At 39.3% G+C, this 27536-nt stretch overlaps 1 protein-coding gene across 1 annotated transcript in view; it reads right to left on the bottom strand.

The window, feature by feature from the left end:
- LOC131426567 (papilin) overlaps positions 1-27536 on the bottom strand; it is a 219877-nt gene that overhangs the window by 70388 nt on the left and 121953 nt on the right. Inside the window, exon 2 of the mRNA XM_058589412.1 lies at positions 9076-9205. Within this exon, the coding sequence (XP_058445395.1) occupies positions 9076-9205 (130 nt within the window). The remainder of the gene's footprint in view (positions 1-9075; positions 9206-27536) is intronic.

Below are 27536 nucleotides of genomic sequence, written 5' to 3'. Positions count from 1 at the left end.
GCTGCGCCCAAAACCGCGCATGAGAGAAAAAAAAACCCTTTGGTCTCTTTTGATTGGTCACTATCCGGCCTACTACTGGGCTGGGAGTACTGAAAAGTACCCACTCATTTATCAGTAAAACACTATCAGCGTGTGTCTGATTAAGGCTAGCCGTAGGTGTTGACCTGGCGGAAGCGACGGAATCGAGCCAGTGGGGACCGACAGTCAATCAGTGATTGTGGTTTTTGTAGTTGGTAAATTTTACACCACATGAAGTGTGGTACTAGCTTTGGGTTTGGCCACTAACTGACTGAATTGAGTTCAAGCGATTGAAGGGTTTGAAGAGGATTATTAGCAGGGTTTTATTTTTGGTCGAACTCGGCACTGGCTAGGATAAATTTTTTTTCCGCTGGAATTGGTTGTTCTTTTCCGAATGGGATACATTTGGAAAAATATGAAAATGAAACCGTGTAAAAGAATGATCAGATTCTAAACACCTACAGGCCATTGAAATCGAAAGGTTTTGAATTGCATTGGAATAGCCAGTTTTCATTAACTGGGACAAAAATCTGATCTCTCGCGCTGTGCAAAAATTTGCAAAACATATGCACTGAGTTTCCTCAAAGATGGCTGAACCGAATTTAACGAACTTAGATGATACCGCCTCACAATCGTTTTTCATGCTCAAAAGACACCCGTTTCTGGATCTACCAAAGATTTAATTCTCAGGGAGTAAGTCTGCGAGACTCTTAAAGAACAAAAATTAGATTTGCTAAAAGCATAATTTCTACTCATTTGTGCGTCTTTCAAACATTTTATCTTTAATGAAAAGGACATTTTTCGTGATTGCAGATCAATTGTTCGTCAAGAAGACCGTCACGATCCTTGACACAATTGGCTGTATCATTCACTGGTTCTCAAAGAAAACGTGAACGTGATAATCGAGTATTTGCTGATATTTAACATTATTCTATTAATCTCACACCACTCCGAAAAAGCAAAAAGATAATCGAGGTTCGTTCAGTGAAAAGTTCACGTCGTTGAAATACAGTAGAAATATCAGTGGTCCGAGAGGACCGCCTTGTGGAATGCAAGAAAAAAGCCAAAACTCCTTAGAATCATTGATCTTGACCGCCAGCCGTTGATTGCAGAGATTCGGTACAATCTGGCAATCTGGCAATTGTGATAACGTGATTAACGTTTCGGCATGAACCCGTGTTAACTTTTCACGATGCACTGCATGCAGTGAATAAAAATTGGCTCCAGATAGATCGGCTCAAACATCTAAGGAATCGTTTGGCATAATGCCATAACACTTTCAGAACTTTTATAATGTAAATATAACGTGAAAATGGGCTATCATACGACTAATAATAAAATATTTTTGCATAACACGTTAGTTGCATGCATAATGCTAAAATAAAGTATATCATTCTTCTTTGTCGAATTAATCATTGCATCCCAAATAACAATCAAATTTTTGCTGGTATCTTTTTGGCAACATTGTATTTGACAGATCACGCGTGAAACTATCATGAATGCACGCTGGCAAAGCGGGAGGAAGATCCACTTCTTCATCGAAAGATTGTGCTCAGCGACGAAGTTCATTTCTCTGGTTGAATGGATACGTCACCAAAGCAAAATTGCCACATGGGCCGGTGGCATTATTCGCCGATCGGGCCGATATTTTGGGGTGCCAAAACTGGACCTTGCGCATGGGCCATCTAAAGTGGAGCCGCGGCCAACATTTGCATGATATCATCTTCAAACATTAAATTATATTGATCCTTCTATTGATTTCAATAAAGATTTAATCAATTTTCTCAAATTTATTGAGTTTTTTTTCTGGAAAATCAAATCCTATACCTCTTAAAAAATCACCCTTTATGTACCACCAAGTCGTATATGTCTGCTTTATATTTGTTTATATAATGTATACAGGACTTGATTGTTACATAAGATGTTATGAAACATCAGTAATTCAATTTGAAAAATAATTTGGAATTTGTGAAAAAAATATGTGAAGTGTAAAGCATGACAAAAAGCTTTTGTAAGATAATGCTTCATTATATTTTGAATGCAAACTTAATGCACGCTGATTTCAATCATGTTGACTCAATGTGATTCTGCAATATCGATGTTGTATTAAGGTTGCAATTGTGCAATGATATAATGCATATGGTCACTTGAGCACCCCGGTGAGTATGTAAAAGAAATGCGTAGTCCTACGTTAAAAATTTCGAGATAACACCCGATCTCGACGCTTCGTGCATTTCTGAGACAAAACCAGAAAACTGCAAAACTTTCCTGAATTTTCATATTAAAAAAAAGTATGGTATGGTATTAAAAAACTTGGAGTAGGTAATGCCAGAGACAAAACCGCGAGGTTGACGTAGGACTGTATTCGAGATGTGTATAGAAAGCAAACGATTTGATACCGTTTAACCGTTTAAGATTTATTAATAAGATTTATAGTATTAACCGAATTGTCCTTGGTTTCAAAAGATTGCGTTTGTATTATTATAGAAAATAGGGTGGGAGTTTAGGATAGTGGGTTTCGTTTGTAGCTTTTTCACAAAGGGGCGGTCCCAACGGTCGCAAAAATAGCGACAAATAGAATTTTGATGTCGATTATGTCGTTTCGAATTTGCATATTTCAGTGAAAAACAAAACTATCAAAATGCTGCCGGGTTTCATTTCTGGCATTCTGAACTGTAAAATTCTCCACGATATTAAAGACTGTTCCAGAAAGTATGGACGCACTTTGATTTCGCTGTAAATCTATATATATAAAAATGCAGAGATCATTCTTTGTAATCGCATCACGTAAGAACGGATGGACGGATTGAGATGCTTTTTTTTTGTTTGATCAGTTTTTACCTCCACCGGGTTCGTACATCAAAAAATTAGGAAAACTTACCGGAAAAGTGGGAAAAACCAATAAAGTTATTTTGTATGGACAATGGAATTTTCCACTGAAAAAGTCGCCAATGATTGCTAGATCTACAAATGATGTTTGGCGCGCAAGGAGATGCTCAGTATTTCGCCGTTGAAGAAAAGAATACTAGATCTTTGGAAAATCGTTTGGCGCGCAAAGATTAGTAGTGGAGATTTCCCGTGCATCATTTAGAGCCACGTGCTTAATTGGGTATTAAAACTTGACAAATGACTCAATGACGAAATGCATATGACTGTTTTCTAGAAAACCACTGTAGGCAGCAGAAAAAGTTTTGATATCATTTATCTGTTGATGAATTGTGATTAATGATAAATATTGGCCATCCCGGCCTAACAAATCAGTAAATTTTTGAATAAATCAATGCAAAGTTTGTGCTGTAGAAGCGTTTAGGTCAAGCTAAGAGATTTTCCGTGCAGTTTGTTTTCTAATGATTTAGAGTATACTAAGCCTCTCTAAGCAACCAAAGGTTGACAGTACATGAAAAATATCCACTTTATTAGAGCTCTAAAGTTTGCGTGGCACTTTTTGGCAACTTAAACATACAGAACAAGTTCTGAGAAAACTTTCCCGCTGCCTTAAAGCTGTGCAAGGAACTGCTCTCTGTTCAGAGAATTGACTCAAAGGATCTATGCATTTGAGAAATTTTGGGCTAAAGCGAATGTGTATCGAATTCTATTGATTGTAGGTTAAGTAATCAGAAAAATAAGGAAAAAGAGTCGGAGGAAAGAATACTAGATCGTTGAAAAAATTGTTTGGAGCGCAACGAGATGCTTTGTGTAGTCAATCTAAGAGATTTTCCTTGCATTTCTCTTTCTAATGATTTAGATTAGACTATGCGCACACAGTAAGTGGCTTTCAGATATCAATGTTCAAGATAATTACCATAATGAATTGAGACTGTCATTTCATGTTGCATATTCTTTGAAGAATGTTCAAACTGGTAAGATCAATATCAAATTACAATTTAAGCGTCGTCTCCAAGCAATCAAAAGTTCCACAGTACCTGAAAATATCTACTTTATTAGAGCTCTAAAGTACGCAACGTACAGAACAGATTTTGAGAAAAATTTCTCGCTGCTTAAAAACTGAACACACCGAATTATTTTTTCGGATGTCGGTACAGTTTTACTGACTTTCGAACAGCTGGACATTCGGTAATTCGTTCGGTAAAAGTCTTATTTGCTGAATGATCCGTATAGTTCCAATGAACTTCGATCTGTCATAATTCTAATGACTTCTTCATCATTCAATACCGACGTTCGGCAAAAATCATAAAACAATCCTAAAAATATGTTAACGTCTTGACCCGTAAAGTATTACTGTTTTTGGTAAATTGTATTAGAGATCTAGGAAAGGAAGGAGCATTTTTGTTTTCAAAACATATTTTCATCCGAATAATTTATTTATTTGCGTGTGATGAATGAATTGAATTACATTTGCTCTTCAGAAATATTTTTTTCAAATAAAATGATCAAATATCTTTCGGATGCAATTCAGTAGAATATGGGATCACCCTTCATATTTTTAGAGAGCAGAAATGATAAGTTGTAGAAGGCTTTTTGAATATATTCACTAAATGAAAAATTACCGCTAGGAATCAGTATTATCTATTTTTTGCAAGCAATCAATTCGCACGACTATTTTTTTTTTTACAAATCTAGAAATCTTCACACCTTTACGTCCGAAAATTATGTTTTTTGACAGATCTTTATTTCTGCTGAATGTTTAGTGATGATTACTGAAATTCTTCATTATTTTTTATTAATTTTCCGGATATTGGTAAAACTTTTACTGAGTTCGTCAAGAGAAATGACATTTCAGAGTTCACAGACCGTGTCAGTAAATAATAAATAATCGTAACTTTTACATAGGATTTTCCGATATTCAGTAGTTCTTTGACAGATGACCGTAAGTTGGATAAATTTGACGTAGCTTTCAGTAAAAATAATATTTTACAGATCGTTGTCGGAAAAATTATTACCGAACACAAAAATAGACTGCTTTGAAGTTTGTTCTGTCGGGTGAACATTCACGTATGAGTAATTCCTTAAAACGGACTGTTCAGAATAGATATCTGTGCATTTGTTCATGTTTTGCTTAACAGAGGTGTTACATATTTTCACATTAATCTTTGGTGATATTTCTTCTTTTTGAGCTAAAGCGAGTTTGTGTCGAATTCCGTTGATTGTAATCAGAAAAATAATGGAGAGAAACGTTGACCACTTAGTCTTTTGACAATTCTTCTGGCGAGACGAAGTTCGACGGGTCAGCTAGTAATGTAATAAATGTTAGATATTCAAATTTTATTCGATATACTGATAATATTTGACTACAACAACAGAATATTATTCTCAACATTGGCTACTTAGTCATTGTAGACTAGCTGGCGCACCTTCGTGCGAACGTTCCTCATTAAATTCCGTACAGACTTCTTGGCGACATGTTTTGACACTTTTTTCCCAATCTTTTTCGAACTGTTGAATGGTTTCGGCTGCCGAGACATGTTTCCTAAGATGTGCCTTCGTCAATGCCCAAAATTCCTCAATTGGTCGAAGTTGTGGGCAAATTGGTGGATTCATGTCTTTTGGGACGACCGTTGATTTCGAGTAGTGGCAAGAAGCAAGATCTAGCCGGAAGACAACAGGATCCTTGTGGCTTCGAATCATGGGTAGAAGTCGTTTTTGTAAACATTACTTGATGTATATTTCGCTGTTCATTGAAGCAGTGGTGATGAAGGGTTTCGAAATCTTACCGCAGCTACAAATTGCTTGCCAGACCATAGCTTTCTTACCAAATTTTTCGACTTCAATCGATGTCTCGGACTGGTTTAACACTTGCCCTTCTCGCACCGTATAATATTGTGGTCCCGGCAAGGATTTGTAATCGAGTTTCACGTAGGTTTCGTCGTCCATGATTATGCAGTTCAAATTTCCAGCAAGAATCGTATTGTACAGCTTTCGAACCCTCGGCCTAATCGATGCTGTTTGTTTCGGACTATGTTTTGGTTGTTTCTGCTTCTTATAGGCTCGAAGATTCAAACGTTCTTTAGCACGAAGAACATTAGACTTCGAAGTGCCCACTTTTTTGGCCACATCCCCAACTGAAACCTCCTTCTTTTGCTCGAACGCCTTCAGTATACTTTTATCCTCAAAGGTGTTATCCTCACCGAACTTCCTGATTGCATTTCGCACGGCTTTTTCACTTACTCCTTTCATTTTCGCTATCTTTCTCAGTGACAGTCCGCGTTCTGTGCATCATTTGTACTCAATTTTTCGACGTTGTTCTGCTGAAAGTCCACGCATTTCGAAACAAAGTAATGAAAACGAATAAACAACTGCTCTCGTTTGGTGCGAATTTCACACTGCACAAAGTGCACAAAGGTAATCAAACTATTCCAGATTAGCACTGGTCTCCGATTTGCATAGAAACAATCCTAATAGTTGTTGTCGACTTCTCGTTTTCCTTTTCTCTAATGCAAACGACTATCAGCAAGATGATGCAATAATTTTGTTTGAAGCGAAACTCACACTGCGAATGTCGAACAGCAGATGTGCTCACAGAAGAATTAGTTGTTGTTTTTGATGCGTTTAGGCTTGAGCAACGGAACTTCATATTCAGAGATGCCAGATCTGCAGATTTGTCTGTAAATCTGCAGATTTCGGACATAGTGCTGCTGACATTTTTTGTTGTGCAGACTTTTGCAGACTTTTGAGAATCGAGTTTTTCGCAGACTTCCAGACTTTTGAAATTGCCTTTTTTTTTTGCTCGCCAAATCAGTTTTGCGTGTCATACTTAATAGAGAAATTGCTACCAGCAAGGCATGCTTGCTAACTGCAGATTTTTTATCACATTTACAAACTTTTTAAGCCCTGTCTGAAGATATTTGAAATTTTCACCTGGCATCTCTGCTCATATTCACTCATAGTTGAATTAGAGTGCCTATAACCAGAGTGACGACATCTCATCCGTAATGTTGGCAACAATTCAAAATATTCCATTAGCTTTACATTGAATTGACAGGTCGTTTGCTCGTTTGGAACTGGTAGCTGTCATTCCAAACGAACAGCTGTCGCCACTCTGATTATAGTCACTCTAAGTTGAATAATGCTGGGTATAGTTCCACTGTCTTGGCGTAGATGGCAGCCTTTGCACCCGATGTGTCTCTGTTCATGGTGATCATAGATTCGGTTAATTTCAATGTTTCGTATTTGGACCAATTTTTTCACTATTTAAACAATGTTTTCGTAATAAACGTTGTATTAACAACAATCTTACTTCTTACATTCGTTTAGTGAAAGTATTAGAGAGAATACTCAATCAGGGAAACAGTTATTAAGAAATCAGATCTGGAGTATTTTCGTTACACTTTCGTGTCGAGAAGTTTTGAAAATGCACCCTGGTGAGCATAGTAAAGAAAGACGTAGCCCGACATCAAAATGCGATACACTATAGTAATTTGATCAGTTTCGAATGATCTGCTGATTTTTGTCGTCTGAAATCATATGGCGAACTATGTGAACGTGAGAATAGAAACTCAAACATCAAACTTTTGTCCCACCTGTTGCCATAATTTCTTGCTACAAAAATTGTCTCCATCTTTGTTTGTGATTGCGCTCGGGACTCGGCGGTCTCAAACATAATTAGTAGAGCGTGGATAACTTTTTCCACGTTGTACGTTGGGGGAAAAACGATACTATTTATGTATGAAATGACGGCAAGCGAAACAGTAGAACGGCTACAGTATTTGAATCTCGTTTCTCTAAATTGAATTATAAATTCATATAACCAGGCAAAACGCGCAAAAGTTTACGGATCTGGGTCCGCATTATAACTGGAATACATAGTTTACCGTGCCACCGTTGGTTATCACAGATATACAGATCTGTGATTTTATTAGATTCAAATTGAATGTTTTGATTTTATTAAATTCGACAAAAAAATGTTGAAGCTGAACAAACAATAATAATTTGCACTCGGGAAATCCAACCCACACTATCGCGCCATTGTTCCGTGCACCAGTAGAACGGCATTTTCCGCAAACCAGCAAAACACCATCCGGAGGGGAAAACCTGTGGCATAAACATACCCACTATCTTTGCATTCATTATTGATTTATGCGTATTTTCCCGCCTGCTGCGTCGGAATACAAGGCCGTGTGAAGGCCTTCCGGGAAGGAAACAGCACACGCACGTTTGAATGCAGCAATCGCAGTCGGCGGTGTTTGCTTTTGTGTACAGACATTTATATAACCGGTTGTATTGCGGCGCGGTCTACTCCCTCGGTTACGAGACCCTGACGCGGGGGGCCGGAAGGAATGTCAGTTCCGGAATGAGACGACTAGACGCAGTAATTTAATTGTAGGGTGTTTAATATTTAACTGAGAGCGAAAAACGTTACGGCGGGTGGCAGAAAGGGAATACTGTTTGATCTAAAAAAATAGTTGCAGCACCATTAGCGCCCAGTTTGTGTTAGAATGTTTTATAACATAAAAATAACTTCAAAAGCTGCCATTTTGAGATTATTCCGGTCCGGGCTCACCGGAAGATGTGCAGTAAAACAATTACTGTAAAAACAGCCTCGGTATCCCCCCCCAGCCAAGCTGCAATTTTTCCCACGAAAAACCGGGGTGGTACAAATGGAAATGCAATTTAAATTTGTCTTCCTTCCCTGGTCGGAACGCTCCTGCTACCCTTCCGTGGGGGGATTCAACAAATTTCTAACCGATGGCCGTACGGCTCGTCGATCGATCGAGAAATACTTCCGGAACTATCCGACTCCTCCGCACCCGAAGCAATTTCTCATTTGTTCATTTCAGCAGCTGTAGCAGCATCCTCGTTTCCTCGTAGAGCTATTTATTTTCCCAGCCAAATTTGCATAAAATTCCTAAATTAGCATACTTTCCATAGTATGGAAGTATCGACAATTTCCTTCCAGCAGAGATAGATAGATGGTAGCGTCAGAAGCAGCTGCCGGCAACAGACTCGATTGAGATTTTCCATTTTCGAAGCTTGGTCAAAGTAGGCCGGCCACCAGTGGCGGCTGGCGACGAAAGAAATCGTTGTGCAAAAAAAACAAAAGATTGTGTTTGAGAGAGAGCAGGGGCTTGCGGGCGGTAGGATAAACAAAAAGACACTCACCTGTGACGAGATTAGCGTGATGGAACTGGCACACGGCGTCCGCCTCGAACCAGGATATTTTGTCCCGGAAGTAGCGATAGAAAACGGTGAATCCATCCTGCGGTAGCGTCCAGGTGTTGCTGATGTTCACCTATCGGAACATCGGTTGATGGCGTGCAGAGTATGGAAGAGAAACGAAAGGAGAAGAAAAGTGGAAAAGATGAGTGTGATAAATTTTTTCCGACTTTGGAGTAGCTGATCGCAGCAGGCACTGACAGGGAGGGATATAAAAATGACGGGGGATTCGGTTGATGAAAGGAGATGGCTTCTTCCTGGGGGGCGGATTTTCACTCGACCGGACCAATTTCGGTGACACCCCGGAAATTCAATCGATTTCGCTGAGCTGTCAATTTAGACTAGTCTCTGACAGTTTTGGGTTATTTCTCCCATTGTTTAATCAACGTCATCCACTCTCTGAATCAAATAACAAAATTTAGCATTTATTGACATTTTTCATGCAAAATCTAGAACAAAAAAGAAAAACAGAAACGAGTGCAGCAAAAAGCTGAAAACCAACGGCAGTTCCATTTCCCACTTCATTAATTTTTATTGCCCAATTTCACCTTCCCCTTTCTGTAACGTCCGTTTGACACATGATTTGTTGCAATTGCGATAGGACGGTGTTTCCGTCTGTTGCCTAGGTTTCCACATTCTATGCCAGAGCTTGCTGTGTTCTAGTCGGACAAAAAAAAACCGTTAAATTCCGGTTGCTGTTGGTGCAGGCAAGGAAAAAAACAGGCAGAAATGATGAAGTTTCGACCGAATATTACTTCTCAGCTTACTAGCTAGACTAGGAAACTAGACAACATACTTTGGCTCGCCTGCGTAGAACATCAAACTAATTGGTGCAACAAAATAGAACAAAAAATCAACTGCTTCAATCTGACGAAGGACCCGCATTGACTTTTTTTTGTACAGGAAAGTACCACCAGCACAGATGGCAATTTTCGCTTTTTCATCAGGGACATAAGTTTCGCTTCGCCCGGTTCTTTCCGGAAACCGTCTGGTCCATGCCAGTGTTTTAAACTTAGCAAACATTGGAGGTAAGTCTAGAAGCACAAACATGCTCTCGTAAGTGGAGGAAAAAAAACACTATTAGATCGTAGCAGGCGCTGGCAGTTTTCTCACTCTTTAACCTTTGGAAGTAACGAAAAAACGAAAAAAAAAAACAAATTCTCGAGTAAATGTTCTTCGCACTTGAACATTAATGGAAAGCAGAGCTAGAAAAGTGCAATCGCGTTCAGGTCGTAAACAAAATTTATTCCCGATTTGGCAAATTGCACATCGCAACGTTCGTTACACCGGTAGTCGGAGTAATGGAAAATCGAATGAATTTTTTGTGGTTGTGCCCGGTAAAATAGTTGAAGCCCAGTCTAGTCTAGCCTAGTTAAATCTAGTCCAGTCATGATCGGTTTGAGTTCAGTTCTAGTGCAGTGCTATTCCAGTTTAAGTTCAGTTCTGATCCAGTCTGGTCCAGTCTAGTCCAGTCTAGTCCAGATCAGTGTAGTCCAATTGAGTTCAATTTAAGTCCAGTTGAAGCCCAGTTTAAGTTCAGTTCTGATCCAGTCTAATCCAGTCTAGTCCAGTCCAGTCCAGTCTAGTCCAGTCTAGTCCAGTCTAGTCCAGTCTAGTCCAGTCTAGTCCAGTCTAGTCCAGTCTAGTCCAGTCTAGTCCAGTCTAGTCCAGTCTAGTCCAGTCTAGTCCAGTCTAGTTCAGTCTAGTTCAGTCTAGTCCAGTCTAGTCCAGTCTAGTCCAGTCTAGTTCAGTCTAGTCCAGTCTAGTCCAGTCTAGTCTAGTTTAGTTCTAGTTTAGCTCTAGTTTAGTTCTAGTTTCAGTTCTAGTTTCAGTTCTAGTTTCAGTTCTAGTTTCAGTTCTAGTTTCAGTTCTAGTTTCAGTTCTAGTTTCAGTTCTAGTTTCAGTTCTAGTTTCAGTTCTAGTTTCAGTTCTAGTTTCAGTTCTACTTTCAGTTCTAGTTTCAGTTCTAGTTTCAGTTCTAGTTGCAGTTCTAGTTTCAGTTCTAGTTTCAGTTCTAGTTTCAGTTCTAGTTTCAGTTCTAGTTTCAGTTCTAGTTTCAGTTCTTGTTTCAGTTCTTGTTTCAGTTCTAGTTTCAGTTCTAGTTTCAGTTCTAGTTTCCGTTCTAGTTTCAGTTCTAGTTTCAGTTCTAGTTTCAGTTCTAGTTTCAGTTCTAGTTTCAGTTCTAGTTTCAGTTCTAGTTTCAGTTCTAGTTTCAGTTCTAGTTTCAGTTCTAGTTTCAGTTCTAGTTTCAGTTCTAGTTTCAGTTCTAGTTTCAGTTCTAGTTTCAGTTCTAGTTTCAGTTCTAGTTTCAGTTCTAGTTTCAGTTCTAGTTTCAGTTCTAGTTTCAGTTCTAGTTTCAGTTCTAGTTTCAGTTCTAGTTTCAGTTCTAGTTTCAGTTCTAGTTTCAGTTCTAGTTTCAGTTCTAGTTTCAGTTCTAGTTTCAGTTCTAGTTTCAGTTCTAGTTTCAGTTCTAGTTTCAGTTCTAGTTTCAGTTCTAGTTTCAGTTCTAGTTTCAGTTCTAGTTTCAGTTCTAGTTTCAGTTCTAGTTTCAGTTCTAGTTTCAGTTCTAGTTTCAGTTCTAGTTTCAGTTCTAGTTTCAGTTCTAGTTTCAGTTCTAGTTTCAGTTCTAGTTTCAGTTCTAGTTTCAGTTCTAGTTTCAGTTCTAGTTCAGTTCTAGTTCAGTTCTAGTTCAGTTCTAGTTCAGTTCTAGTTCAGTTCTAGTTCAGTTCTAGTTCAGTTCTAGTTCAGTTCTAGTTCAGTTCTAGTTCAGTTCTAGTTCAGTTCTAGTTCAGTTCTAGTTCAGTTCTAGCTCAGTTCTAGTTCAGTTCTAGTTCAGTCTAGTCCAGTCTAGTCCAGTCTAGTACAGATCAGTGTAGTAAAATTGAGTTCAGTTTAAGTCCAGTTGAAGCCCAGTTTAAATTCAGTTCTGATCCAGTCTAATCCAGTCTAGTCCAGTCTAGTAAAATCTAGTCCAGTCTACTCCAGTCTAGTGCAGTCTAGTTCAGTCTGGTCCAGTCCAGATTAGTCTAGTCCAGTCCAGTCCAGTCTAGTCCAGTCCAGTCCAGTCTAGTCCAGTCTAGTCCAGTCTAGTCCAGTCTAGTCAAGTCTAGTTCAGTCTAGTTCAGTCTAGTCCAGTCTAGTCCAGTCTAGTCCAGTCTAGTTCAGTCTAGTCCAGTCTAGTCCAGTCTAGTCTAGTTCGATTCCAGTTCTAGTTTCTGTTCTAGTTTCAGTTCTAGTTTCTGTTCTAGTTTCTGTTCTAGTTTCAGTTCTAGTTTCAGTTCTAGTTTCAGTTCTAGTTTCAGTTCTAGTTTCAGTTCTAGTTTCAGTTCTAGTTTCAGTTCTAGTTTCAGTTCTAGTTTCAGTTCTAGTTTCAGTTCTAGTTTCAGTTCTAGTTTCAGTTCTAGTTTCAGTTCTAGTTTCAGTTCTAGTTTCAGTTCTAGTTTCAGTTCTAGTTTCAGTTCTAGTTTCAGTTCTAGTTTCAGTTCTAGTTTCAGTTCTAGTTCAGTTCTAGTTCAGTTCTAGTTCAGTTCTAGTTCAGTTCTAGTTCAGTTCTAGTTCAGTTCTAGTTCAGTTCTAGCTCAGTTCTAGCTCAGTTCTAGTTCAGTTCTAGTTCAGTCTAGTCCAGTCTAGTCCAGTCTAGTACAGATCAGTGTAGTAAAATTGAGTTCAGTTTAAGTCCAGTTGAAGCCCAGTTTAAATTCAGTTCTGATCCAGTCTAATCCAGTCTAGTCCAGTCTAGTAAAATCTAGTCCAGTCTACTCCAGTCTAGTGCAGTCTAGTTCAGTCTGGTCCAGTCCAGATTAGTCTAGTCCAGTCCAGTCCAGTCTAGTCCAGTCCAGTCCAGTCTAGTCCAGTCTAGTCCAGTCTAGTCCAGTCTAGTCAAGTCTAGTTCAGTCTAGTTCAGTCTAGTCCAGTCTAGTCCAGTCTAGTCCAGTCTAGTTCAGTCTAGTCCAGTCTAGTCCAGTCTAGTCTAGTTCGATTCCAGTTCTAGTTTCTGTTCTAGTTTCAGTTCTAGTTTCTGTTCTAGTTTCTGTTCTAGTTTCAGTTCTAGTTTCAGTTCTAGTTTCAGTTCTAGTTTCAGTTCTAGTTTCAGTTCTAGTTTCAGTTCTAGTTTCAGTTCTAGTTTCAGTTCTAGTTTCAGTTCTAGTTTCAGTTCTAGTTCAGTTCTAGTTCAGTTCTAGTTCAGTTCTAGTTCAGGTCTAGTTCAGTTCTAGTTTCAGTTCTAGTTTCAGTTCTAGTTTCAGTTCTAGTTTCAGTTCTAGTTTCAGTTCTAGTTTCAGTTCTAGTTTCAGTTCTAGTTCAGTTCTAGCTCAGTTCTAGTTCAGTTCTAGTTCAGTCTAGTCCAGTCTAGTCCAGTCTAGTACAGATCAGTGTAGTAAAATTGAGTTCAGTTTAAGTCCAGTTGAAGCCCAGTTTAAATTCAGTTCTGATCCAGTCTAATCCAGTCTAGTCCAGTCTAGTAAAATCTAGTCCAGTCTACTCCAGTCTAGTGCAGTCTAGTTCAGTCTGGTCCAGTCCAGATTAGTCTAGTCCAGTCCAGTCCAGTCTAGTCCAGTCCAGTTTAGTCTAGTCCAGTCTAGTCCAGTCTAGTCCAGTCTAGTCAAGTCTAGTTCAGTCTAGTTCAGTCTAGTCCAGTCTAGTCCAGTCTAGTCCAGTCTAGTTCAGTCTAGTCCAGTCTAGTCCAGTCTAGTCTAGTTCGATTCCAGTTCTAGTTTCTGTTCTAGTTTCAGTTCTAGTTTCTGTTCTAGTTTCTGTTCTAGTTTCAGTTCTAGTTTCAGTTCTAGTTTCAGTTCTAGTTTCAGTTCTAGTTTCAGTTCTAGTTTCAGTTCTAGTTTCAGTTCTAGTTTCAGGTCTAGTTCAGTTCTAGTTTCAGTTCTAGTTTCAGTTCTAGTTTCAGTTCTAGTTTCAGTTCTAGTTTCAGTTCTAGTTTCAGTTCTAGCTTCAGTTCTAGTTTCAGTTCTAGTTTCAGTTCTAGTTCAGTTCTAGTTCAGTTCTAGTTCAGTTCTAGTTCAGTTCTAGTTCAGTTCTAGTTCAGTTCTAGTTCAGTTCTAGTTCAGTTCTAGTTCAGTTCTAGCTCAGTTCTAGTTCAGTTCTAGTTCAGTCTAGTCCAGTCTAGTCCAGTCTAGTACAGATCAGTGTAGTAAAATTGAGTTCAGTTTAAGTCCAGTTGAAGCCCAGTTTAAATTCAGTTCTGATCCAGTCTAATCCAGTCTAGTCCAGTCTAGTAAAATCTAGTCCAGTCTACTCCAGTCTAGTGCAGTCTAGTTCAGTCTGGTCCAGTCCAGATTAGTCTAGTCCAGTCCAGTCCAGTCTAGTCCAGTCCAGTCCAGTCTAGTCCAGTCTAGTCCAGTCTAGTCCAGTCTAGTCAAGTCTAGTTCAGTCTAGTTCAGTCTAGTCCAGTCTAGTCCAGTCTAGTTCAGTCTAGTCCAGTCTAGTCCAGTCTAGTCCAGTCTAGTCCAGTCTAGTCCAGTCTAGTCTAGTTCGATTCCAGTTCTAGTTTCTGTTCTAGTTTCAGTTCTAGTTTCTGTTCTAGTTTCTGTTCTAGTTTCAGTTCTAGTTTCAGTTCTAGTTTCAGTTCTAGTTTCAGTTCTAGTTTCAGTTCTAGTTTCAGTTCTAGTTTCAGTTCTAGTTTCAGTTCTAGTTTCAGTTCTAGTTTCAGTTCTAGTTCAGTTCTAGTTCAGTTCTAGTTCAGTTCTAGTTCAGGTCTAGTTCAGTTCTAGTTTCAGTTCTAGTTTCAGTTCTAGTTTCAGTTCTAGTTTCAGTTCTAGTTTCAGTTCTAGTTTCAGTTCTAGTTTCATTTCTAGTTTCAGTTCTAGTTCAGTTCTAGCTCAGTTCTAGTTCAGTTCTAGTTCAGTCTAGTCCAGTCTAGTCCAGTCTAGTACAGATCAGTGTAGTAAAATTGAGTTCAGTTTAAGTCCAGTTGAAGCCCAGTTTAAATTCAGTTCTGATCCAGTCTAATCCAGTCTAGTCCAGTCTAGTAAAATCTAGTCCAGTCTACTCCAGTCTAGTGCAGTCTAGTTCAGTCTGGTCCAGTCCAGATTAGTCTAGTCCAGTCCAGTCCAGTCTAGTCCAGTCCAGTCCAGTCTAGTCCAGTCTAGTCCAGTCTAGTCCAGTCTAGTCAAGTCTAGTTCAGTCTAGTTCAGTCTAGTCCAGTCTAGTCCAGTCTAGTCCAGTCTAGTTCAGTCTAGTCCAGTCTAGTCCAGTCTAGTCTAGTTCGATTCCAGTTCTAGTTTCTGTTCTAGTTTCAGTTCTAGTTTCTGTTCTAGTTTCTGTTCTAGTTTCAGTTCTATTTTCAGTTCTAGTTTCAGTTCTAGTTTCAGTTCTAGTTTCAGTTCTAGTTTCAGTTCTAGTTTCAGTTCTAGTTTCAGTTCTAGTTTCAGTTCTAGTTTCAGTTCTAGTTTCAGTTCTAGTTCAGTTCTAGTTCAGTTCTAGTTCAGTTCTAGTTCAGGTCTAGTTCAGTTCTAGTTTCAGTTCTAGTTTCAGTTCTAGTTTCAGTTCTAGTTTCAGTTCTAGTTTCAGTTCTAGTTTCAGTTCTAGTTTCAGTTCTAGTTTCATTTCTAGTTTCAGTTCTAGTTCAGTTCTAGCTCAGTTCTAGTTCAGTTCTAGTTCAGTCTAGTCCAGTCTAGTCCAGTCTAGTACAGATCAGTGTAGTAAAATTGAGTTCAGTTTAAGTCCAGTTGAAGCCCAGTTTAAATTCAGTTCTGATCCAGTCTAATCCAGTCTAGTCCAGTCTAGTAAAATCTAGTCCAGTCTACTCCAGTCTAGTGCAGTCTAGTTCAGTCTGGTCCAGTCCAGATTAGTCTAGTCCAGTCCAGTCCAGTCTAGTCCAGTCCAGTCCAGTCTAGTCCAGTCTAGTCCAGTCTAGTCCAGTCTAGTCAAGTCTAGTTCAGTCTAGTTCAGTCTAGTCCAGTCTAGTCCAGTCTAGTCCAGTCTAGTTCAGTCTAGTCTAGTTCGATTCCAGTTCTAGTTTCTGTTCTAGTTTCAGTTCTAGTTTCTGTTCTAGTTTCTGTTCTAGTTTCTGTTCTAGTTTCAGTTCTATTTTCAGTTCTAGTTTCAGTTCTAGTTTCAGTTCTAGTTTCAGTTCTAGTTTCAGTTCTAGTTTCAGTTCTAGTTTCAGTTCTAGTTTCAGTTCTAGTTTCAGTTCTAGTTTCAGTTCTAGTTTCAGTTCTAGTTTCAGTTCTAGTTTCATTTCTAGTTTCAGTTCTAGTTCAGTTCTAGTTCAGGTCTAGTTCAGTTCTAGTTTCAGTTCTAGTTTCAGTTCTAGTTTCAGTTCTAGTTTCAGTTCTAGTTTCAGTTCTAGTTTCAGTTCTAGTTTCAGTTCTAGTTCAGTTCTAGTTCAGTTCTAGTTCAGTTCTAGTTCAGGTCTAGTTCAGTTCTAGTTTCAGTTCTAGTTTCAGTTCTAGTTTCAGTTCTAGTTTCAGTTCTAGTTTCAGTTCTAGTTTCAGTTCTAGTTTCATTTCTAGTTTCAGTTCTAGTTCAGTTCTAGTTCAGTTCTAGTTTCAGCGCTAGTTTCAGTTCAAGTCCAATTGTACACAGTTTCAGTTTGTTTATAGTTCAGTTGAAGTCCAATCAAGTCCAGTTCAATTCTAGTAAAATAAATTCATCTTGTAATTCGTACTTTTACCAACATCCAACAGTGGAATCGTTCGCACGACGGCTTTCCGTGCGGCTGCAAAACAGCCTACTGTGTGTTGCCGTGAACGGGCCAAACTTCGGCAGTTCGAACGGCACCAGTTAGAAAATCTGGAAATGGAAGTTAAAAATGTCAAACGGTGCACGTGATGTGCAGGATTTCGAATGCAAGAACAAGGCTGGAACCATTTTACCGGCCCACTTGAGACGAATAATTTCCGACTGAATTGTTTTTGTCCGCGGATGATTGGTTCGGTACTTGAATCGGAAACGGTTTTGGGGAACTGTTCGTTGCTTTCACTAGAAATCTGCAGAGAACGAGCTCGAGTAACGGAAGCGGAATCCGATTAGTGCAAAATCTGTTCACGAGTCGATACTAAAAGTTGTAAACATGATCCCTCCCCCCCTTCTTTCCGTTTCAGGCAGTTCAAAACTACACTGCATTCAGAATTCAATTCTCCGTTTACTGCTGATACTGACCGACTTCTAACATTGCGCAATTTTATGACACCGGTTCATGGAGGAGGAAACAGGATAGGAGTGGGGGGAGGGGGGTTATTTCCCTGAATCACGTCGCAGTACGTGTCCCCGACCACTTGGGACAGTAAGACAGTAGTAGCACATACCGTATCTCATAGCATTTATGAGCCTATGGTAGTTTGGCTCCTCTGTTCATGATTTGGCTCCGGTCCAATTGCGACAGATCGAAGTAGTCCAACAATCGAGATTGTTGCACCTCTAACGTTGCTAAGAAACAAGTCAACTCCGAAAGGCTTGCTTTCACAGTCACCGCAGATTCTACGCCGAGCGAGGAAACGTACTAGAAGCGATATCGATGGCAATGCACTCAAGGGTCAATATAAACTGCCATACAATGTCGTTTCGATGATGATCTTCCTGCCGGTCGGCCCCGGAATCCAGCCGGGAATGTTGCGGCTTTTTCGATCCAGCAATCGGATTCCTGAAGCGAGGGGTCAGCGGTGCACGGTTTTATCGTGACAAGGACCATAAAACAGGATAAAAAAGGGCATCGTATCGAAAATATTTACTATCCATTAAAATGATTGCATTTTTTTCCTCCGCTGTCTGTACGTGGCAGAAAACGGGAAGGATTTCTCCGGGCCCAGAACCGGATTATGGGTAAATAAATACGGTAGTGCAACTTTGTTGCATGCTTCCGTTGCGGTTTGGATTTGTGTATTCCAATACAAAACTTGGTTTTTATATGGTTATGCGATGAAAAGAAATCCGCTGTCTGAGGAGTGCTTGAATGGAATAACTTTTCATGTGGGTTTTTGTTGGAATCTGGTTTTATGATCTGGCTTTCATGTGGAGCTCATAAAATATTAATCGACCACGGAGAAGATAAAATCAATGAACCTAGTACGAAAGGGTCGGCATTGCAGGATGCTTTTGTTGAGCCTAACCTATACAGTCACAGTGTCGGAATGGTACATTTCACGTTCCAGTAAATGGTTCCGACGGTCAAATGTGCGAAAACGTTCAGCTAACGTGTAAATGAAAATCAAATTCCACCATTTTTTTTGTCTGCCATCCCTACCAATCATCCAACCGAACAATGCAGCGATCGTAGCAGGCCGGATGGATTTTTGCCTCTGGTAACCGTTGCTGAATTATTTATATCAATATTCGTGAATGTGACGACCAGACAACCAATATTTATGTCACTTTAGGTTGTTCATCAGTGCTAACATTTGAGTTCTTCTTGTTTTTATTTTGCTTATCCTTTTTAGTGGAGCATGTGGAAAAAAGTATTACTCTCTCTTTTCAACATGTTTCTGGACATTGAAAAGTATTTTGTTTAAATGATTTTCTGTCTTTCGAGCTTAAGAAGAAATCGAATCTGTTTGAAAATCGTCGGTAAAAGCGTTGAGAGATGACCATAAAAAAGTGTTAGTCGGATGGCGCCAATTCTAGGTCATGAAAAATTCAATAATGATCGAGTTGAAATCCATTGGATCTCCGGTGAACTAGCAAAATCGTTGAAGTAGTGGTAAAATAAATGATATAAAAAATACATTGAATAATATTGCTGTTTTTAAACGTATTAAAATCAATATTTATGTCACTTTAGGTTGTTCATCAGTGCTAACATTTGAGTTCTTCTTGTTTTTATTTTGCTTATCCTTTTTAGTGGAGCATGTGGAAAAAAGTATTACTCTCTCTTTTCAACATGTTTCTGGACATTGAAAAGTATTTTGTTTAAATGATTTTCTGTCTTTCGAGCTTAAGAAGAAATCGAATCTGTTTGAAAATCGTCGGTAAAAGCGTTGAGAGATGACCATAAAAAAGTGTTAGTCGGATGGCGCCAATTCTAGGTCATGAAAAATTCAATAATGATCGAGTTGAAATCCATTGGATCTCCGGTGAACTAGCAAAATCGTTGAAGTAGTGGTAAAATAAATGATATAAAAAATACATTGAATAATATTGCTGTTTTTAAACGTATTAAAATCAATATTTATGTCACTTTAGGTTGTTCATCAGTGCTAACATTTGAGTTCTTCTTGTTTTTATTTTGCTTATCCTTTTTAGTGGAGCTTATACAAAATACGAGGTCTGTTCAAAAAGTTCCCGGAATTTTTTAATTGCGCGCGTCTGGAGAGTACGGTGGTCAAAAAATTTTTTTTTATTGTGTTGGTACATATGTCCCTAATGTATGGTGAAATTTTCAGCTGTATTCATTGTTTACATTCTGTCTTGTAGCGGCTGGTGTAGACGTGTTTTTTTGAGCTCGGCGATTTTTGTTAGTTTTTTGCAATGACTGAGCGGAAATATATATTGGAGAAGCCAAGTGAAAGAAAAACTAACAGAAAAGATGAATTTTTGGAAAAAGATACGCTCAGAGACAGGACTCGAACCTGCGTTCTTATGCATTCCGTGCATACGCGCTACCATTTCGCCACTCTGATCTTGTTTTAGCCACTGCAAAACTCGAAACAGACATAGTAGCAACGTACATCGAACATGGTCTACATCCTGGCCGTCACCCGACCGATACCTTACATCCAAACATCTTCTCTGTCCATCAAACACTAGTCCTCTCGCTTTATACCTATTTCTCCGATCAAGCATTGAGTAGGAGAGTGTATTTATAATCGCTTGTCACCTTCTTAATGGTGCCAGTCGCTGGCTGGACATCGTCAGCGACAGACCCCAATGAAGGTTGTATTGATTGTCTGCCCTTTCCTACCAGAAGCAGATTGTTACGGAAAATCAAACCGCAATTGTTTTTAACGATTTATTATTATTATTATTATTGTGTCTGTTTGGCGTTTTAGAGTGACTAAAACAAGATTCAGAGTGGCGAAATGGTAGCGCGTATGCACGGAATGCATAAGAACGCAGGTTCGAGTCCTGTCTCTGAGCGTATCTTTTTCCAAAAATTCATCTTTTCTGTTAGTTTTTCTTTCACTTGGCTTCTCCAATATATATTTCCGCTCAGTCATTGCAAAAAACTGAACTTAGTCATGGCGGCTTTACGTCAAACTAAAAATTAATAAATCGATTTTTGTTAGTTTAAACAATGGAAGAATTGAAGAGTCAAAGAATTTGTATTAAATTTTGCGTGAAAAATGAAATAAAGTGTAACCAAGTGTGCGAAATGTTACAGAGAGCCTACGGTGAGTCTGCCATGAAAAAAACAAGTGTTTACGAGTGGTATAAGCGTTTCCAAGATGGCCGCGAAGACATTGAAGACGACGAACGCTCCGGTCGACCCAGCACGTCAATAATCGATGAAAATGTGGGAAAAGTGGAAAAAATGATTATGGATGATCGCCGAATCACTATTAGAGAAGTTGCTGATGAAGTTGGCATATCAGTTGGCTCATGCCATCATATTTTTTCAAATGTTTTGGGCATGAAACGAGTGGCAGCAAAATTCGTTCCAAAACTGCTTCTGCTTATTCGTGATTTTTTGGCTAAAAACAAGACTTTAATCATGCCCCAACCTTCTTATTCACCAGATATCGCTCCTTGTGATTTTTTCCTGTTCCCAAAGTTGAAGAGACCCATGAAAGGACAGCGTTTTTCATCGATTGAAGAGATAAAGGCAGAATCGCTGAGAGTGCTACAGAGCATTACAAAAAGTGACTATCAGGGATGTTTCGAAGACTGGAAAAAACGCTGGCATAAGTGTATTATATCTAGGGGGGATTACTTTGAAGGGGACCATACAGATGTAGACGAATAAATAAATATTTTTTTAGAAAAATGAGAATTCCGGGTACTTTTTGAACAGACCTCGTAGAAGCTGTCAGTTTCAGACTGTTGAAAAAAATTTCTGGTTTCTTTAAATACGGATTCTAATGACATTTTTCTTACGCTGTGTTTCAATTTCTTATCTTTTTGATATACAAATTTTGAATACAGATTTTTGATCCCTAAAGACTGTCCCAGAAAGTATGGACGCACTTTGATTTCGCTGTAAATAATTCACAAGTGTAAGATATTCAAATTTGATTCGATATACTGATAATATTAGACTACAACAACGGAATATTATTCTCAACATTTGCTACTTAGCCATTGTAGATTAGCTGGCGCACCTTCTTGTGAACTTTCCTCATTAAATTCTGTACAGACTTCTTGGCGACATGTTTTGACACTTTTTTCCAATCTTTTTCGAACTGTTGAATGGTTTCGGCTGCCGAGACATGTTTCCTAAGATGTGCCTTCGTTAATACCCAAAATTCCTCAATTGGTCGAAGTTGTGGGCAATTTGGTGGATTCATGTCTTTTGGGATCCTTGTGGCTTCGAATCATGAGTAGAAGTCGATTTTGTAAACATTCCTTGATGTATATTTCGCTGTTCATTGAAGCAGTGGTGAAGAAGTGGGTTTCGAAATCTTACCGCAGTTACAAATTGCTTGCCAGACCATAGCTTTCTTACCAAATTTTTCGACTGCAATCGATGTCTCGGACTGGTTTAACACTTGCCCTTCTCGCACCGTATAATATTGTGGTCCCGGCAAGGATTTGTAATCGAGTTTCACGCAGGTTTCGTCGTCCATGATTATGCAGTTCCAATTTCCAGCAAGAATCGTATTGTACAGCTTTCGAACCCTCGGCCTGATCGATGCTTCTTATTTCAGACTACGTTTTGGTTGTTTCTGCTTCTTATAGGTTCGAAGATTCAAACGTTCTTTAGCACGAAGAACATTTGACTTCGAAGTGCCCACTTTTCTAGACACATCCCGAACTGAAACCTCCTTCTTTTGCTCGAACGCCTTCAGTATACTTTTATCCTCGAAGGTGTTATCCTCACCGAACTTCCTGATTGCATTTCGCACGGCTTTTTCACTTACTCCTTCCATTTTTGCTATCTTTCTCAGTGACAGTCCGCATTCTGTGCAGAGTTTGTACACAATTTTTTGATGTTTTTCTGCTGAAAGTCCACGCATTTCGAAACAAGCTAATGAAAACGAATAAACAACTGCACAAGTGGTTAGAGAAAAGTGTAAATAACAGGAAGCAGCCATTCTGGGAAAGTCTTTATCATCAGGGGAACCATGTAGCTGGACGGACCTGCTCTTGAAAATCGTACCACTCGTGTCTATTCCCGCTACGGCAAGGAACTCTCTGCGAGTTTCATCTCCGATACTCGAACAAGCTCTGTATTGGTTTGATTTAGCCTCTTGTCACTAGGCGAAATCCGTTCTAGAGTGGGCATAGTCCTAGATTTTTACAGGAAGAAGAATTAACATCGCAATCAATTATTATTTAAAAAAAAATCCGCCGTTCTTGCTGAATCACAAAAAAAATGTTTTGTTTCTCTTACTTTGGTGATGAAAATTCAACGAGGACAGGCTTTATCAGTGTTATTGCGGTTATAGAAGCATAGACTTTTGCACTCGAAAAAAGGTCAGTATCCGAAAGCTAATACCCAGCTGAGAAAAGCAGAGTTTCGAGGTTCGTAAACCGTCCACAGAATCACTTATTTACATCGTCAGGGGAGGGGGGGTCTAAATCGTTTCTATATCAATCCTCAATCCATAACAAATACTACCCGATACGGTTCATCTTCCGAGCCACATTCAATAGGCAAACAGAGCTCATATTTTTTTTTACTCTCCTTTTCTTTCCAGGTAAGCCAACAAACCACTTCCCATGGCTTAGTCCCAAATCCAACTTGATTGGAGTACCGGAGCTCACGGATAAAAGAAAACAACGAGAGAGAGAGAGAGAGAGAGAGAGAGACAGAAAAAAACTGACACATTTCCTCGTGTGAGGAAAGCAGTCCGTCGAAACCGATCGGGTCGGCAGGTAATCCTGTCGTGAAGCTTCTTTTATTGAAACACTACTACTACTACCCACTAAACTCCTTCCTGCTCTTCCCTGCTGGGGCCCCGTATTCGTTCATATCGGTATGATTACAATGCTGAAGCTTACACCGAACCGAGGGCCTGCACTCGGTACATGGCGGACGGCGGAGTAAAATCGTGAGTAAGCTCGATTAGTGAAGCTTTCGCTATTCGTTCCGAAATGGGCTAAATCAATTTGGTCGGTTGAGCAAAAAAAAAAAAAACTGAGCCCGGCTTCCCCGTTGATATGGTAACTGTGAACGAACGAACGAACGAAAAAAATTACTCAATTTGGTGGTAGCCCGGATGGGAGTGCTTGAAAAATTATCCCGTCGTTTGATTGGTTTCCTTTTGACGGGGCTAACGAGACAATCGAAATAGATGACCTTGTTAGCTGGCGGCGGCCGAAATCAATACGATTCGTTTCAGTGTTTCAGTTTTCGCCCGAAATCAAAGTAGGCCTGATAACGCCAATCACCAATCGCGTCGGTTTACGAGAGAAAGTGAATACTTTTCAGTCGGTTTTTTTTTCGAAAGAAAGACGAAATAATGGCTTGCCAATGGGGAAAAGGAACGGTGAGGCTTACGGCGTCGTTGAAATGCAAGATAAGATAAATGACAAACGGCAAATGATACCATCAGTCAGCGCCAGTTTGAAGAGGCGGCAGCCAACGAGAACGACGAAAAGGTAAAAAAAAAGCAACTTTCTACCGCCAAGCCGGGAACTAAGCGGATAAAACAGCCGAGTGAATAGTGACATAATGAGCTGTATTTAAAAGTACTTTCCTGTTTTGGAAAAGCGCAGCAGACCAACGCCCCGGCACGGCACGCACTGCGGTGGAATGTGGGGGGAAAAAGAGAAAACAACCGGCGGAAAGTCACTGACAGCGACGACAAAGTCGCAACCTAAAGGTGGCAAAGTATTTTCCTGGGTCACCTGGTTCCAGCGGGGTAAATGCTTTCGTTTTTTTTCTTCTGTCTCTTTCCTCATCCTCACTTTGTGACCCCGGTTAACTCGGCTTTCACGCGTAGTCATTCCGGACTAGCTGATCTTGCTTGCGTATGGACACACCGAACTCACAGCCGGATTTCGTGAATATTTTATAACTGTAACGTCATCCTTTTTTTGCCCGGTAAACTTGCCGGGTTTTTTTTTTATTTCGATCTGCCTTGCCAGAGACGAAGGAAGGAAAACTTTTTGCCTTTTTCCGGCCAAATATAAGGGTTTCGAAAGTCAAACGGAAAAGTTGTTGATTGAGGCACGCAGTATGCCATGATAGATGGGACCGGAATGATCCCGGGCGCAGTGTCGAGTCGAGAAGGTGATCGAGAAGGAAGTGATTTTTTTTTCTCAGTAGGCTATGGTTTGAAATTTGTTGTTTTCATACCGGCAGGAAAAAAAGTTTGTGACCTGGAAAAAATGGCAGCGATTGAAGCGGTTGGAGTTCGGGAGGTCAAACAGATTTGTCGCTATAGCCTAGGTCATCAGGATTGCTTCTAATATTTGAAGAGAAGGTGCCAAAATATTGAATATCGCCCAAATGCAAAAGCGAATCTGCTTATGGAATGGTTCACAATCAACCCTGATTCCAATTACTAACAGTGAGCTGTACAAAAACTGAAACCGAAACCTAGAGAGTGAGAGTTCAACTGAATTCGAATCTGAAAACGAGGCTTGTTTAAAAGTTATAACTGAGACTTTGCATTGCACTGTGGTCCGAAACGGAAAATTAGCGTGAGAAAAATATTTTCAATATTAAATATTAGTTTTTTGTAGTTGTTGTCTTCACAAAAGTTGTTTATAATCAACTGGCGCTCCGTTTGATGAAAAAAGTTACTAGGGTGGTCCTCGTTTAGATTGAAATCTGAAATCTAACTTTCTTAATTGAACTCAAAAATGATTTTGTTGTACAATAAAGTTGTAGGAAATTTTATTTTGAGCAACTTTGTTGAAAAAAGCACCTCTATAACTCTTCATTTGATCAAGTTACATCAATTTTCCCGAGTAAAACTAGCGTGGCTCCTGAAAAATCACTGTTTTTTGTTCTAACTTTTTTGTGAAACGTTCCGCGGAAAAATTGTTTTTAGAAGAGTTGTTGAACTAATCATTGCGCACAATTTTGCTCAGCCAAGCTTTTTCATATGAGCTACCAGTAAAACAGGCTACCGGCTGTAGTTTTTGTGTGTCTCATTTCTCGAAAGGACAATGTATGGAACATTTGTAGAACTAATTTGATACTATTATTTTGCTGAAGGAAGTATGTTGATACGTTAAGGCATTTAAGAGTTATGCAATATTTTTGAGATTCTTGAAGGTATTTTTAAGACTACTTTAAATAAGTTAAATAAAAATAACACCCTTCCAATTTTCTCTTAAATTGTTACTTATATTATGACCTTTCAGGAACCGCATAGAATACATTTTTATCGATCTGGCATCTAATGAATATTGATATTTGAAGCGTAACCAATTTTTAATGAAAAAACAATCATAACTTTTTACTGGTAGCTCATATGAAAAAGCTTGGTTGAGTAAAATTGTGCGCAATGATTAGTTCAACAACTCTTTTGAAGACAACTTTTCCGTAGAACGTTTCACGAAAAAGTTAGAACGAAAAAAGTGATTTTTCAGGAGCCACCCTACTTTTACTCGAGAAAATTAATGTAACTCCAGCAAATGAAGAGCTAGAGAGATGCTTTTTTCAACAAAGTTGCTCAAAATAAAATTTCCTACAACTTTATGGTACAACAAAATCATTTTTGAGTTCAATTAAGAAAGTTAGATTTCAGATTTCAATCTAAATGAGAACCACCCTTGTAACTTTTTTCATCAAAAGGAGCGCCAGTTGATTTTAAACAACTTTTGTGAAGACACTAACTACAAAAAACTAATATTTAATAGTGAAAATATTTTTGTCACGCTAATTTCCCGTTTCGGCCCACTGTGCCTTGGACGCCGACAGAAACCTAGACGGATACGATTGAGCGTTTTTTCTGCCGTCAAACGGGAACTAAACGGATGGAAACAGCCGAGTGAATAACATTTGCATTAATAAAATTTACTTCTTTTTAGGATAGTGATAGACAGAGCTTATTTGCAACAAAATTATACGTCCTTGCGAGCGGCTGTCCGGCAGTTAACCGAAGCATTCGTCATGGAGGAAGAAAACATGCATGTAGGCATGTTCTTTTTTGAGTTCTTTCTTCGTTTTATTGATCAATTCCTTCTCAGTTTGAGCGACAAAATTGTTGTTCAGGTTGGCTCAGAAATTCTTGATGGGACACAGCAGGGGGACGTTGGGATTCAGTCGCTCCATCTGTTCCAACGATCGCTTCGAGTAGTGGGCCGACGCCAAATCCAACCAGAACACCGTGTCCTCGCCCTTATGTTATTTCTTGATGAACACGTTCACGACCGATCCGGAGCGAAAGAAGAGCGGCTTTGGCATCCTCTTGTCGCTGATTGTCAGCCGCAGCAGCACCTTCTTGGGGAACTTGGTGTGTGAAATGAACTTCACCTCGGAGCTCACTTCCGAAGTGTCCTGCCAGTTGTTGCCATCCCAGTCGCGATTCGCCGGGAAATTCAAGTTAACCATATAATTCAGCCGCAGCCGCTGAATCATTGCCTGCAGCTCCGAAACCAGCGCATGCGTCTTCCGCTTCCTGACATGTATGTTCATGTTTTTCAGGACCTTTCTCATTGTTTGGCCACATTTCTCTCGGTCATCCTCTTCAGCTTCCTTTGAAGCTTCTTGTCGATAAGATGTCGTTCTTTAAACGCACACACTTATTAGCGGAGTGTTTTTGCCATCTCGGTTAGAGTGCGACTGTCAAATTTTGTCTGCTGACTCATGGGTTACTATGATTGATGCTGCATGGGTAGTTTCGTCAGTGCAGGTGAAGATAAACCAAAAGTGAACAGTGGTCCGAAATGGTAAATTCGCGAAAGGAAAATATTTTTTCTGTTGAATATTATTTTTTTGGTGGTTGGTTGTACGAAAGTTGTTTTTAATCAAATGGCACTTCTTTTGATGTAGAGGGTTATTAGGGTGATCCATGTTTGGATTGAAAGCAGGAAACTGACTTTCTTTATTGAATTTAAAAACGATTCCGTTTTACAGCAAAGTTGTTAAAGAGGAGTTTATTGTGAGCAACTTTGCTGAAAAAGTCACTTTCCTAGCTTTTTATTTGATCGAGTTACGCAATTTTCTGGAGTAAAAGTAGGGTGTCTCAAGATTTTATTTTTGTAAGCAGTTCTACGAGAAAGCCGTTTTTGGAAATGTTGATGATCTAATGATCACGTAGAATTTTGCTGAACTAAGTTTTTGTTTTCAATATAAGCTATATGCAAATATCAATATTAAAACTTTTCTCATTTTCTGTAAAGTCATAAAACGAGAAAAGTTTGAGGAGAAATCTGAGAGGGTGTTATTTTTGTAACTTATTTAA

The sequence above is a fragment of the Malaya genurostris genome, chromosome 1, assembly GCF_030247185.1.
Source record: "Malaya genurostris strain Urasoe2022 chromosome 1, Malgen_1.1, whole genome shotgun sequence".
Taxonomy (NCBI): Eukaryota; Metazoa; Arthropoda; class Insecta; order Diptera; family Culicidae; genus Malaya; species Malaya genurostris.
The sequence above is the reverse complement of the archived record's forward strand: the minus strand, read 5'-3'. Positions and strand labels throughout refer to the sequence as shown.